At 41.6% G+C, this 15,263-nt stretch overlaps 1 protein-coding gene across 1 annotated transcript in view; it reads right to left on the reverse strand.

Annotated features, from left to right (window-relative positions):
• Positions 1–15,263, reverse strand: part of cabin1 (calcineurin binding protein 1) — a 116,009-nt gene that overhangs the window by 44,616 nt on the left and 56,130 nt on the right. Inside the window, exon 31 of the mRNA XM_052094312.1 lies at positions 10,176–10,289. Within this exon, the coding sequence (XP_051950272.1) occupies positions 10,176–10,289 (114 nt within the window). The remainder of the gene's footprint in view (positions 1–10,175; positions 10,290–15,263) is intronic.

The raw sequence follows: 15,263 nt of genomic DNA on the forward strand, positions 1-15,263 counted from the left end.
AAGATGATAATTAGAAGAGGCAAGAAGTTATGAGATCAGAGAAGACATGACACATAACTATGAGACAAGAAGAGACTAGAAAAGACAAGAGACGAGATGACAAGTTATGAAATGAGAAGAGACACGGACGAGAAAACAAGACAAGCTGTTATGAGACAAAAGATGAGAAAAGCAGACATGAATGAAAAGAAATGACGAGACGATAAGAAGAGACAAGTTACAAAATGAGGTATGAAAAAGATGATACAAGATAACACAAGAAGAGAAGAGATGAGACGACATGAGACAAGAGATGAGAAGATATGAGATGTGAACAAGACACAAGACAAGTCAATATGAGACCAGAAGAAATGAGAAAAGAAGAGAAGTTACGATAAAAGGAGACACGAATGAGGAGACAAAGACTATGAGACAAAACAAAGGACAAGTAGAGATGAGACATAAATGAGAAGAAACGCTGAGACAATATAAGACAAGAAGTGATGGAGAAGATTACAAGATGAGATGTGAACATGATTTGAGACAAGAGAAGTTATGAGACAAGAGATGAGAAAAGCAGACGTGAATATGACGCAATGACGAGATGACACAAGAAGAGACTACCGGTAGACAAGTTACGAGACGAGATGTGAACAAGATGATACAAGGCAATATATGACAAGAAATGTCGCGAGTGAGAAGATAACGAGAAGAGATGAGACATGATCAAGAACTGATGAGATGATAGAAGACAGTTATAGATGAGAGAAGACAAGTAACAAGATGAGAAGTGAACAAGATGAGACGATTTCAGACAAGAGAAGTTTTGAGACAAGAGACATTAAAGGCTGAGATGTGAACGAGAAAAAATGACGAGACAGTACAAAACAAGAGAAAAGATGAGTTACAAGATGAGATGTGAACAAGATGATACAAGAAGAGACGAGACAACATGAGACAAGAAGAGATGAGAAGATTTGAGATGTGAACAAGACACGAAGCAAGACAATATGAGACCAGAAATGAGGAGACAAGAGATGTTACGAGAAGAGAGAATTAGAAGACACAACACAAGGCTGAGATGAGATGTAAGCGAGACGATACAAAACAGGAAGAGACAAGAAAAGACAAAGACAAAGTTACAAGATGAGAAAAGATCATGACAAGAGACTAGACGTGAATGAGGAGACACAGGACAAGATGACATGAAACAAGAGAAAAGAGATGAGAAAAGATGAGACGATATGAGACAAGAAGTTATGAAACAAGACGAGATGAGAAAACAAGACTCAATATGAGACAAGACGACATGTGAGGAGACAAAAACAGAAGTTATGAGAAGAGAGGACATGAGGGAAAAAAGTTACGATGAAACGGAGATGAGAAGACAAGACGAGATGATATGAGACAAGAGATAAAAGATGAGTCATGAACGAGAATAAGTGACGAGATGATACAAGTAACAAAATAAGCTGTGACCGAGACGAGAGGAAGGGAAGAGATGAGACGAGGGCCTTATTGTGGGAAAACCCTTTTTCTGCAGGCAGTGATACACAAACACAGAGTGCAGTTACCCAGGGTGTACCTCCATCAAACAGCACTAATTTCCCCTTCCTCCTCTGTTAATGTTTGTGGTTTTCCACTGAGATAACACCACACACACAAGCGTGCACACACACACCTGGCAAATGCACCAAACTCCTGCTGTTAACATGAAAGTAAAGATGCAAATTTTGCTGACCGTATCTCTACATGTAAACTACAGATGTCTGCTAACGCTGAACTTTCACAAAACAGCACTTCACATAGAAACATAGAGGCAGAGCATTCACACGTAATTTAGTGTGTTGTCTAACATTCTTGTAAGCGACACAGACATTTCGTTCCTTCAGAAGACTCCTCCTGAGACATATCACTAAAGGTTTCTTGCCATATAGCATAGGCTTGTACTAGCATAATTAAACTAACATTACCTTCCACTGAGCTGCAAGAAGAATGACAAAACCTTAAAGAGCAAACAGCTTTGTCAACAGTATGGCCGTAAATGACAGTATACCGGACAGATAACCTAGTGCTGTTTAGGAAGGATGGACAGATATCAAGTGTGGCAGCTTGTATGAAGTTAATATGCCTTTCAAAATGTTTTTTATTTTATTTTTTATGAAAATCGATATACATGGAATAATGTAATTGTCAAAAGAGCCTTTTACTATTATACTCTTGCATTACACCATATTTCTTTCATATAACAATGGCCTTAGTGGGGGGAAAATACTGACTAATAGATTTTTATATCTAATAGAGTTGTGCTGGCCTGTGCAAACATCACTGCCATTATGCCGTGTTCTTGTGGGTGGTTCCCAGGGCGTTGCAGTGTGGTTTTTAAGGCATTATGGCTTGGTTTTAGCATGTTTCTATGATGTTTCTAGGGTGTTCATAGTGGTTAACAACACATTGTTTTGCAAATTCTTGGGTGCGGGGTTATAATATATATTGGTTTATTTTTAAATGTACTTTTTATTTTCTATTTTATTTTTCAATTTGTTCTTTCATTTTAGTATATGTTCCATAAGTTTAGTTTTCACAATGACTAATAGTTACAGTTTAGTTCTAGTTCATTTGTTTTATTTTCTTTCAGTATATTTAGTTTTTAGTTTAGTTTTAAAAGGGCTGACAAAGTCAATTTAAAGATGAGCCTATGATTGGATCATTATTGCAGTGATTAATATGTTTCAGCTGGCAACAATTCTTTTAACCCTAACTGCGGTGTGTAGCTTCTCATTTATTAAATAACCATGATGGAAGACATATCCCATGGTCATGGAAAAGATGTTACTGTGTTTCAAATTATTGGCCTGCATCAAGCAAAGAAAACAGGAGATTGCTGAAATCACTGGAATTGGGTTAAGAACTGTTCAACGCATTATTAAAACCTGGAAGGATAGTGGTGAATAAAATCTTGAATGATTGTGATCGGAGATCACCAAAACACTTGAAGTCACATCGTAAAAAATCGACAGTAGAACTCATGGCACAATGTGATGTGATCCTCTCTGCCCATATTTGAATGACTTCCACCTCTTGTTGCAGCAATCCAAATCCTAATACGATTAGTTCAGTGTTCCATGATGCTAAACAACATACTATATCATTTCAGAAGAAGTCATCTGATCCAGGTAAGCTAACGTGTTTTTAGCCAGATAGCACATTATGTGCTGTGTGCACATTGTGCCTAGTGAGGATTATCTAATCATCTATGCATATGATTACATTGTGTGTGGGCTCATTTAACAGGTATCCTCTCCTGTACGGAATGGTATGTGATATTTTATGTTTTGTTTATTTTTGTGAAGTTATAAGCGAAAACAACTTACAAGCAACAAATACAATTTATTTCAAAGATATACAGTATATTTATCTATTACTTGCTATGTTTTTCTCAAGAAATTAAAACCAACATACACCAATAAAATATGCTTCAGAGACAGTGTAATAGCATGAGGCACATAATGATGGATCTTGCATGAAATTAAAAACGTATTTGTAATCTTGGTGTAGTTTTCAGTTCATAGTGTTCTCCGTCATTTCAAAATAAGAGTCCTTTGTGTGTTTTGGGATTGTTTATAGTTAAAGGTCCCACATTATGCACCAAATCTTTTTTTTTCTTCTGGTTATTACAAGGATTTTGGTTGAACAATTAACTGTATCTGGGATTTTATTTATTTTTAAGATTTAAAAGACAAAATATCGGATGATTAATCCAGTTATCGGCCTTTTCCACCACTGTCGCTCGGCCTCTAGTTAAAATATAAAATTATGTCACCATTTTGTAACAGACTGACTATGGCAGTAGATCCAATATTAACTGCATTTACCATTTCTTCCTAAAAAGTACTAAAAGAATTGTTAATGGTACCAATAAGGATCCGGAAATGTTCAGGGAATCAGAAATCAGAACTGGAACCCTTTTCAAACCCTGTCCCTAGTCATCAAATTGTACGTTTACTTTATCTAACATGTGACATTGAGATACTCTCCTGCTCCATCTCTGATTACAGTGATATCTCCAAGCATCTCTGAGTGCATTTTTGTCATTGGAGGGGAGGGTTTTGGAAAAAAGCAGCACGTCTAATTCAAAGGCCTAATCTAGCGAACGTATGCATTGTGAATGTCGTTTAATGTTAGAGAATGACTGGCAATGATCAATGATCACAAAATAACTGGACAGGAGACGTGATCCAGGCAGCAACGACATTAATTATCATGTTAGCTTTGCAGTTGAGCATTTCGCAAATGGCTGTGGAGAGTGCGAGTGGTCCAGAGAGAGCAGGCGGCTACATATTTAAGCACATATGCCTTTGTGTGTGTGTGTGTGGACGTGGGAGAGAAACTGTGGGTGATGTGTTTAAGTTTGAGACAGCGAATGCTGCCAGAGCACAGGGCAAACTAGAACAGCCTGACCCATATCTCTCTCTCTGTAAAACCAGGGTTCTAGACTAAAATTTGAGAGCGGTGGCTCTGGTGCGACCAAGTTCTACTGTTAGTGGCACCAGCACCTCATGTGGTAGCAACAGTGGGGGGTTTTTATATTACAAAAAAAAGGTGCAGTTACCAATAATATTTCATCATTTGACAGTAAGGCATTTATTGAGTTGGTATGCAGATGTTAATTGTTGATAAGCCTATACATCCAGGTAAACTTCAGTGTTATGTGAACAAGCATTCTCTACTCGCGCTTCCAAACGCAGAGATAAGGTATCCTTACCATTGCTGTATATTGTACAAAACCGATGGTCTAAATGTATTTGTTGCTTCATATGCTCAAGAGAATGAGTTAATACAGACCACAGGACATTCAAATGTTTAATGGTTTTGATGTTATTCATGCTTGATCTTGCTTCATGTCTCTTTGAAAACCCCTTATGTTCTTTACTGTCAGTTGTTGATACAAAAACAAAAAAGGAAATAAATTTGGTCAAATACTAACAGCAGAATATATAAGGGATATTCGAAGAGAAATAAAGATAACCATCACTCCATTTTTAGAGGCGAAACATGGGTGTCGCGAGCAAAACATTATGTCGGAGCCTACGCCTCTTATTTTCCCCACATAAACGGTTATATCTGCGGTGTGGGAATACTTTGGATATGTCGAAGTCCCACAAGGCACCGTCAAGGTTTCTCAGTAACCCAGTTTGTGAGGTTTGTAAGGGTCGGCTCAGGCAGGAAACACCTCAAACCTCAAGCACCATAACCACAAGCATCTTCCCACGGAATTTGCGGATATGAATGCAAGCCAAAATACGCTATATAGGATAAAAAAAATTATAGACCCCCTTCAAAAAAAAACAAATAAAATACAGTTTACATTTTCTTGTAATGGCTCATTTGGTAAGCTAACGTTATATTTGTGCTTTCGGTCACACTCACAAACACAGCAAACGGATTCAAGCGATTATAAGCAATGTTATGATGTTAGTTCATGCATTTATTTGCTTAAGTGCAGCAACAGTTGGCCTAATGAGAGTTAAATAGCTACTAATAATAATAGGTTTATTTGTAAATGTTTACAATGTGCTACAGACTTTCAGGAAATTATACTGCAGCAGAAAATAGACAGTACTGGGAAAAACACCCAAAAAATAAACACAGAATGAATATGATCATCTTAACTAACGTCACAAAGTAGATTGCATGTTATAAAGTAGAACATAAGTGCTTTGTTATGAGAGCTCTCCGGTCCAAAGGTGGTTAAACTTTAGTCAATATGTCGAAGAGGTCAGCATTAATACTGGCATAAATTGAAATTGTATGTAACATTGACGAGGAGCTGAAAGTTATTAACTATTACTGAATCTAATTTAGGCAAGACAGGGCTTCACATGCATCGACTTCTTAGAAATGTATGGAAATGACACAAGAAATGCATGCAAGTTAAATGTTTGCGATGTCAATCATAAGGGGATCTCACGTAGCCTAAAGTCTTGTTTCTTTGTGTCGAAACTGAACAGATGCGCACAGAACAGGATTAAAAGTTAAGGCCATCAGTATTAAACTACTCATTAACCTGTCTAAATATTAATCATCTGGTTAGAGTTCTAGGTACTGTTTACTTGTAGCCTTACTGCCATTATGCATCATGAAATTTGTGACTGCTATATAAACAAACAAGAGTGTGGAGGGTCGCCCATTGCACACTCTTACACTGATCTCCATTGTTAACATATTTTAATTATTTAAGTTTTAAACTGCAGGTTCATCTAAGCCTACTCTTATGGCTTGTTAAGAATTCAGTTTAATACAAACATATCATATTTCTACTGCCATTAGAGTTATACTTGTAACAGAAGGCTAATATAACATACTGTATTATGTGTCATGCAAAATTAGACCTATCAATTTCAATGCGATTTTTTCTACACTTTTTATCCTCTGAAATAGTGTACAATGGCTTTGTTTAATTTGCACTTAATGGACTTAATAGAGGTTCAAAGCTTTATCTACTTCGATAACAATGCTTTTGTAGTGCTTTTAGGTGTTCCTCTAGTCTGGTTATTGAATGTAAATCATTTACTCACTGAAGCTGTGTATGGACATACGCTTTCTATGGCAAACCCAGAGGGGATAAATATACAATAATAATAATACAAACACAAGGTAATGCTGTCTTTTGTTTCAGTCCATTGTTTATGTTCATGTGGTTCTCCTGTTGTTATTTCACTGGTCTCAATGTGACAGGGAATCGGGGAGAACTTCAGTCACCTCTTCTTCATTCTGAATCAATGTGTGTGTGTGACACAGACCTCTGACTGACCCCATGAGAGTTAATTTGCAGACTGGGCTAACCGGCACGACGCCAAATAACTAGAATCCAAGTGATCGATAGAATACCCTGTCGTGGCAGGTTCAGACAAACCCTCTGATGGAACATGGAAAAGATACCTTTTGTTGTATGTGGTGGCATCACATCACGTCTAGTTAGGACACGGTGTAATGCTTATTAGTGCACAAATATCTCCAATAATACCCTCAACAGACAGAATTATGTAATTACTGTAGCTAACTGCAAGTTTTGAAGCAACATCTAACCGATTCAATATTTTAGAGGAGAGCAAAACTACAGAAAATGCAATTTGCAAGACCTGGAAAATCACATTTTTAAAATCCACTGATATTTCAACGTTTTCTAAAATCGTGGGAAGCAGGCTTACAATAGTTCTGACTTGTTCATTTAAAAAAAAAAAAAGGTTTTTTTAAACTGAATAGTTTGCTATTTTTCTACTCTACTTTTTCAGTATTTTATCAATTTTTAACTTCAGTTTAATGTTAGTTTGTCAGTATAGAATTTTAGTTTTAGGGTTAGGTTAGGTTTAGAGGTATAAACCTATCAAAGTAAATGTTCTAACTGATATAATTTAAATGTGTTTAACGTTGAATTTCTCAGGACAATCTAGTGTTGTCTAGTGGCATTTCAAGTTTTAATGAAAATCCCTTTCATGTAGGTAAACGTTTTATCATATAATCAGAATGAACAACTAAAACTACTGTAAAATGTATTTGTGATATTTGTATTATTTTATTTTGCTTTAGTGTCATGAAAATGCATTTCAGTTTAGAGAATTTGCTATTGTCTTTTCTTTTTAATATTATAATTTGATTTATCCCCTTTTTATCCCAATTTGGAACGCCCAATTCCCACTACTTAGTAGGTCCTCGTGATGGTGCGGTTACTCACCTCAATCCGGGTGGCGGAGGACAAGTCTCAGTTGCCTCCGCTTCTGAGACAGTAAATCCATGCATCTTATCACATGGCTCGTTGTGCCTGACACCGGGAGTCTCCCAGCATGTGGAGGCTCATGCTACTCTCCGCGATCCACTCACAAATTACCACGTGCCACATTGAGAGCAAGAACAACTAATGGTGACCACAAGGAAGTTACCCCGTTTGACTCTAACCTCCCTAGCAACAGGGCCAATTTGGTTGCTTAGGAGACCTGGCTGGAGTCACACAGCACGCTCTGGATTCAAACTCGCAACTCCAGGGGTGGTAGTCAGCGTTAATACTCGTTAAGCTACCCAAGCCCCAGTTTTTTTTTTAATGACCAAAAATGTTTTCATATGAGTTAATGATAACAACACTGGTAGGAACCCTATAAAACATATACAACCCTAAAAATTACATTCACAACACATCCAAGAGCTCTGAACCATCAACGTTTGTGCATCCTTGAGGGCAGAGCTCTGATGCCCAGCAAGACATGACGAGACAGTGTGTGCCAATACTAATGATGCCACAGGCTGCTTCCTCAATGCAACTTCACCGAAACCCAAAGGTAGACACAAACATGCACAAATGTTGTGGCCTTATCTTTGAAAGTACTGTACCAATGTGCCAAAAGGCCATTGGGCAAAAAAAACAGCAACAATACACAAACAAATGCTAAACACAGACACACACACTATCGTGATGCCATCGGTCTACCTCATGGTGTGCCATCAGAATAGTAAATCCTGCCAGTTTAGGTCATTTCAATGAGGAGGCTGTAATCTATACAGATGTATGTGTAAATGTAGAGGGATTTTACGCTGCTAAATAAGAGGAAGTTATGATCGCATACATCAACGCATGTGTGAGAACAGCAGACTTTCTTTGCCATTTACACATACACAAACACTGAACAGCACTAATAACTCCTGTAGATTCTTTTTTCACATGTTTCTATGGTATACTGGAAAACAATAAGCATTTCATAAATTTGAAAGGCTTTTATTGGCAAAAAACACTCAATTTATGCAAAGAGTCAATATTTACAGTGACCCTTGTTCTTCATAACCTCTGCAATTAGCTCTGGCATGCTGGATATCAGCTTCTGGGCCAAATACTGACTGATGGCGATCCATTTTTGCCTTATTAGTGCTCGAAGTTGATCACAATTTGTGGGCTTCTACTTGTCCACTCACCTTTTGAGGATTGACCACAGGTTCTCTATGGGATTAAGATCTGGGGAGTTGCCTGGCCACAGATCCAAAATTTCAATGTAATGATCTCTGAGCCACTTCATTATCACTCTTGCCTTGTGACATGGTGCTCCATCATGCTGGAAAAAACCAAATTTCTCCTGGATTGTTGGAAGAAGTTGCACTTGAAGGATGTTTTGATACCATTCTTTATTCATGGCAGTGTTTTTGGGCAGAATTGTGAGAGAGCCCCCTTGGATGAATAGCAACCCCACACATGGATGGTCTCAGGATGCTTCACTGTTGGCACGACACAGGACTCATGGTAGTGTTCACCTTTTCTTCTCCGGACAATCGATTTTCCAGATGTCCCAAACAGTCGGAAGGGGGCTTCATCAGAGAAAATTCCTGCAGAATTTCAGTCTGTCCTTGATGTTTTTCATGGAGAGAAGTGGCTTCTTTGCTGCCCTTCTTGACACCAGGCCATTGTCCAAAAGTCTTCGCCTCACTGTGCGTGCACATGCACTCACACCAACCTGCTGCCAATATTGAGCAAGCTTTGCACTGGTGGTGACACGATTCCATAGCGGACTCCTCAGGAGGAGACGTCCTGGTGCATGCTGGACACTCTGGGATGTCCTGAAGCCTTCTTCACTGCAGTTGAACCTCTCTCCTTGAAGTTCTTGATGTTCTGGCAAATGGTTATTTCAAGTGCAATATTCTTTGCAGCAATTTCCTTGCATGTGAGGCCATTTTGATGACAAGCGATGATGGCTGCACGTCTTTCTTTAGAGGTGACCATTGCTAACAAGAACACAATGATTGGAAGCACTTCTTCCCTACTTTTAAAGCAATCAGTCGGATCGTATAATCCAATCAGAATGATAGAGTGATTTCACCAGACTAGTACTCGTTCACACTTTCCAAGGTGTTTCTGATATGATTAGTGAAATGATGTTAGCTGGTCATTTTGTACCAGGACCAAAAAACTGAAATTTGGGTTTTTGTGATACGTTTTTCTTTTGGCCAATAAAGCTTTTTGCTATTACTTAAAATGCATCTGATCACTCTGCACAATAATCTAGAAACAATCAACACCACAACAACTGGAGCAGAAAATTTGTGAAACACAAAATGTATGTCACTGCCAATACTTTTGGCCATGGCTGTAGACGTGGAAAAAAACAAATATGCTATTACAAAAAAACTTTAATGCTGCCTGTGTGTTTGTGACTTACATTGAACAGATTGGTCTTATTCTGCTCGCAGAAAAGTCCTTGTGCTGGCATGTGCTTCAGCTGTTGCCATGGGACACTGCTCCCTAGCAACACATCTCGTGCCCATTGCAGGTTCTGTGAAAACACAAATATATTCAGTCAGCTCTGTGTGCAAGAGAGCAAGAGTGTGTGATGATTTGAACTGAGTCGGGGAACCCAGCCCACTTGACACACAAAAACAAACACACACAAGCTATGTTCGGAATGGAATACTGGTGGTGTAATTCTTAACTGCATACTGCGAGTTATACTCTTACTGAGCACTTTATTGGGAACGCAATGGTCCTAATAAAGTTCCCAATGTGGTGATATGCTGTTGTAGCCCATCAGCCTCAAGGTTCAAAGTATTGTGAATTTTGAGATGCTATTCTGAATTCTGAGATGCTATTCTGCTTCAATTGTAAAGAGCGGTTATCTGAGTTGCCGTAGCCTTTCTGTCAGCTCAAACCAGTCTGGCCATTCTCTGTTGACCTCTCGAATCAGCAAGGCGTTTCTGTCCACAGAACTGCCGCTCACTGGATGTTTTTTGTTTTTGGCACCATTCTCTCTAAATTCTAGAGACTGTTGTGTGTGAAAATCCCAGGAGATCAGCAGTTACAGAAATACTCTTAAGCACATATTTGGGTGTTTGTCTGACACTTTTTTTCTGTGTGATATGCCAGTTACCTTCCCTGGGCTTCAAGTGCACACAAAGACACACACACTCTTGCTGGTAAAAAAAAAACACCCGCTGTGGTTCCAAGTCTACTATTTTTATGCAAATGTTAAATTTGCACTTAAGAAAACCTGAATGGAAATGCTTGAAATGCACGTAAACTCTCAAAATTCACTTTGAAAGTTTATGTGCTAAGCAGAGGAGGATTTTCTAGTCAAAATGAGCACTGGAGATAAACAGATGTAAAAGTGTTCCTTCCCTCCAAAAATGAAAATTCTGCCAGAATTTGCTCACCTTCATGTTGTTCCAAAACCACATTGCTTTTTTCTTCCATGGAACACAATAACAGAAGTAAAGCAGAATTTTGATGCTGTTGTGTTCCACTTAATGAAATGGAATGGGGATGGATGATGTCAATCAAAACAGCCCCATAAAAGTAGTCAACACGACTTCTGAGCTATGTTCGGACTTCTGAAGCCATCAAATGCCATTTAAGCTGTTATTCACTGAAAATATAGAGCTGTTCAGCTTGCAGTCCAAAAACCCCGAAGAGAATTCGCCATGGGTTCCCTCTGGATTCTCCTATGGGTGTTTTTTAATGGTTTTATGAACTTCTGAGCAAAATAATGTCTGTGGGAAATATTACTTGATACGTGGATGTTTTGTATAAATTACATAATAAATGTATAAATTACATAACATAAATTACACAATTTCATACCTCAAATGTGAATTTTGATGCCGCTGTGCGTTTAAAAAAAAGCATGCAATTCTATACGGCTTCAAAATTCACGTTCCGAGGGACCCATGGCGAATTAGACTTCCGGACTTGCCAATAAATGAACGTTGCGACAACGAATCTCATTAGCACTTTCGCATGTTCAAACTTCAAAACTGGTTATGACACATGTGAGAACGACTCGGTTACTAACGTAACCTCGGTTCCCTGAGAGGAGGGAACGAGTATTGCGTAAGTAGCTTACGCTATGGGAAAACTCCGTTTCTCGAGAAATATTGAAGTCTTTATGTAAAACGCATTGCAGCTGCACAGCAGACAGCAATGAGCGAGGCAGTTCGGTCATTGGCTGTGCTGCGGCAACTTGCTCGAACCAATGAAGGGGCGACTCTGAACGCGCGACCAATGAGCGCGCTTCACGCCCGCGCGCTCAGAGCCCGCCAAGATTGGTGTGGCTAAGGCTATATATTAGGCGCCCCGTCATGAGAGTTCTTTAGGTTCAATCAACTGAAGCGACTGACCAAGCACAAGCACAGCAGCTTACGCAATACTCGCTCCTCCTCTCAGGGAACCGAGGTTACGTTAGTAACCGAGTCGCTCCTCTCGAGAGGTCTCTCCTATTGGCGTAAGTAGCTTACGCTATTAGAACACCATGCAAAATGCCGTGCGTGCTGACTTCGCTCTATAAAGCCAGAGGCAGATGCCTGAGCCTTAAAGCAAAGTGATTATTCAACGAGCCGGCCAACGGCGAAGCTATATAATGGGATAATACAGAGCCTTTGCCCCAAGGTGGCCCATGGTGGGAGCTCATTGTAAAAACACACGCACATATCTTATGTACTGATTTATCTTTTACTGATATGCATAAAAACTCCCTAAGTCAGTCAGAGACGGACCTTATAAGGGAGGAGATAATGCTCAGCATATATGTACTCCAGTCCATACTACAGTCAGGCTGATAGAATGTTGGAATGCAATGAGGGGACCTGTAGGTTATAAAACCTGATAAATGTCGAGGCGAGGCCCAGCCTGCCGCCGCACAAATATCCTCAATGGGTATCCCACTCGACCACGGCCACGAGGAGGCCATGCTCCTCGTAGAGTGAGCTCTGATGCCTAAGGGGCATTGAAGGCCCTTGGCTTCATAAGCCAGCTTATAGCATCTACTATCCAGCCGATATTCTTTGCTTTGAAACTGCGAGACCTTTAGTGCGGCCGCCAAAGCATACGAATAATTGTTCCGCCTGTCTGAACGTGGCAGAACGCTCCAAGTATACTCTGAGCGCCCTGACCGGCAGAGTAAATTAGCGCCGCTTGGCCTGCTGGAGACGATAGGCTGCCAGAGATATCACCTGTACTCTGAAAGGTGTGGAGAGCACTTTAGGAATATACCCGTGCTTTGGCCTAAGGACAACTCTGCAGTCGTTAGGTCCAAATTCCAGGCAAGCAGCGCTTGATGACAGCGCTGCAGGTCGCCCACTCTCTTGACTGAGGCGAGTGCCAGCAAGAGCTGTTTAAGGTGCACGGTTCGGAGAGGTTCGAACGGGGCACTCTTGAGTGCGTCCAGGACCGTGGCCAGGTCCCAGATCGGTACCGAGGGCGGGCGAGTAGGGTTCATCCTCCTAGCTCTTAGGAAACGTAATGATTAGGTCGCTTTTCCCTAATGAGCGTCCTTTATCAGGATTGTGTGACGCCGCTATGGCAGCCACATAGACTTTGAGCGTGGAGGGTGTGCGGCCCGCCTCCAGCAGCTCTTGCAAAAAGGCGAGTACACTTGGTATCTCGCGACGATTTGGGGTTCAAGCTCTTGGTATCACACCAGTCACTGAACACTTTCCACTTTTGGGCATATAAGCGCCTAGAGGGCGCTCAGCGCCTCAGTGATGGTTCTCAACTCTCCGCTGGGGAGGTTCTCTGGAACCCGTTGAGGGGCCATGCATGAAGGGCCCACAGATCGGGCGGGGATGAAGAATCATCCCGCTGGCCTGCCTGAGGAGGTCAGGCCTCAACGGAATCGGCCATGGGGCAGATTGCATCATCTGCATCAGTTCTGGAAAACACGCCTGGTTCTTCCAGAGTGGGGCTACCAGGAGCACTGCACATTTCACCTCCCTGATCCGACTGATGACCTGAGGTAGCATCGCGATCGGGGAAAAGCATACAAGGGGCAGCTCGGCCAGACTTGGGCGAAGCGTCCGTGCTCTTTGAGAAGAAAAGAGGGCAGTGCGCATTTTCCCTGGAGGCTAAGAGGTCGACCTCTGCTTCGCCCAAGGTTTGCCATAACCACTGGACCGCCAGGGGTGGAGAGACCATTCTCCTGGGAGAACCTTGTCTCTGGACAGCATGTCCGCTCCCTGGTTCAGGATGCCTGGCACATGCGCTGCTCTCAGCGAGCGCAGGTTGTGCTGTGACCATAAGATGAGCTCCCTGGCCACAGAGTGCAGGGAGCTCGACCTGAGTCCACCCTGGCGATTTATATACAACACTACCATCATGTTGTCCGTTCGGACCAGGACGTGTTCGTTTTTCAGGTACGGAAGCAGGGCTCTGAGAGCCAAGGCGACCGCTTTCATTTCCAGACAGTTTATATGTAGGCACTTTTCCAGGTTTGACCAAAAACCGGAGACAGGCCTGCCCTCGTAAAGGGCCCCCCATCCTATTTTGGAGGCATCTACCGTGATCATTTTTCTCCGCGTGTTCACGCCCAGACTCACGCCAGTTTGATACCAGTCGACGGCCTTCCAGGGCATCAGGGCTTTTATACAGCCGTGATTCACTCTGATTAAAAAGTGGCCCGAGCGCCACGCGTGAGTGGGGACACGGCTCTTGAGCCAGCGTTGGAGAGGACGCATGTGCAACAATCCTAGCTGGAGTACAGCTGATGCCGAGGCCATGAGACCGAGCATCCTTTGAAATCGTTAGACGGGGGCGTGCGCGCCCGCTCTGAATGATGTTGCAAGGCGCCGAATAGCGAGCACGTGCTCTGATGAGAGGCGCGCCGTCATCTGCACTGAGACTAGCACTATTCCCAGAAAAGAGATATACTGGCTGGGGGATAGCACGCTCTTTGCAAAATTGATTCTCAGACCCAGACATTCTAGATGACTGATAATCCAAGATCTGTGCGTCGTTAACTGGCTCTCTGATTGTGCTAGGATTAGCCAATCGTCGAGGTAATTCAGTATTCGCGAATCTCAGAAATGGCCTGTGATGAGGCGCTATCGGAATGTGAAAGCGTCTTTCAAATCCACTGATAGAAACTAATCCCCGGGGCGAACTTGCGCGAGGATATGTTTGGTCGTTAACATTCTGAATGAGCGAATCATTAAAGCTTCATTCAGATGTCTGAGATCTAGGATGGGGCGGAGGCCACCGTCCTTTTTCGGGACGAGAAAGCAGCGGCTATAAAAACCCGCCTCGCTCATAGAGGGAGGAACAGTTTCTATAGCGCTCTTCTCTATCAGTTTGAGCACCTCGGTGCGTAGAACATGTGAAACATCTTTCCTCACTTTCGTCTCGACCACCACTGAAAAGCGGGGTGGTCTGCGAGCGAATCGAAGCGAGTAACCGTGTCTTATTATGTTCAAAACCCATTTCGGCATGTCGGGGATTTTTTTTCCCCGGCTTTTGCTCGCACAGATATGGGCTGAATGCTGGC

Source organism: Xyrauchen texanus, chromosome 27 (genome assembly GCF_025860055.1).
Source record: "Xyrauchen texanus isolate HMW12.3.18 chromosome 27, RBS_HiC_50CHRs, whole genome shotgun sequence".
Classification (NCBI taxonomy): domain Eukaryota; kingdom Metazoa; phylum Chordata; class Actinopteri; order Cypriniformes; family Catostomidae; genus Xyrauchen; species Xyrauchen texanus.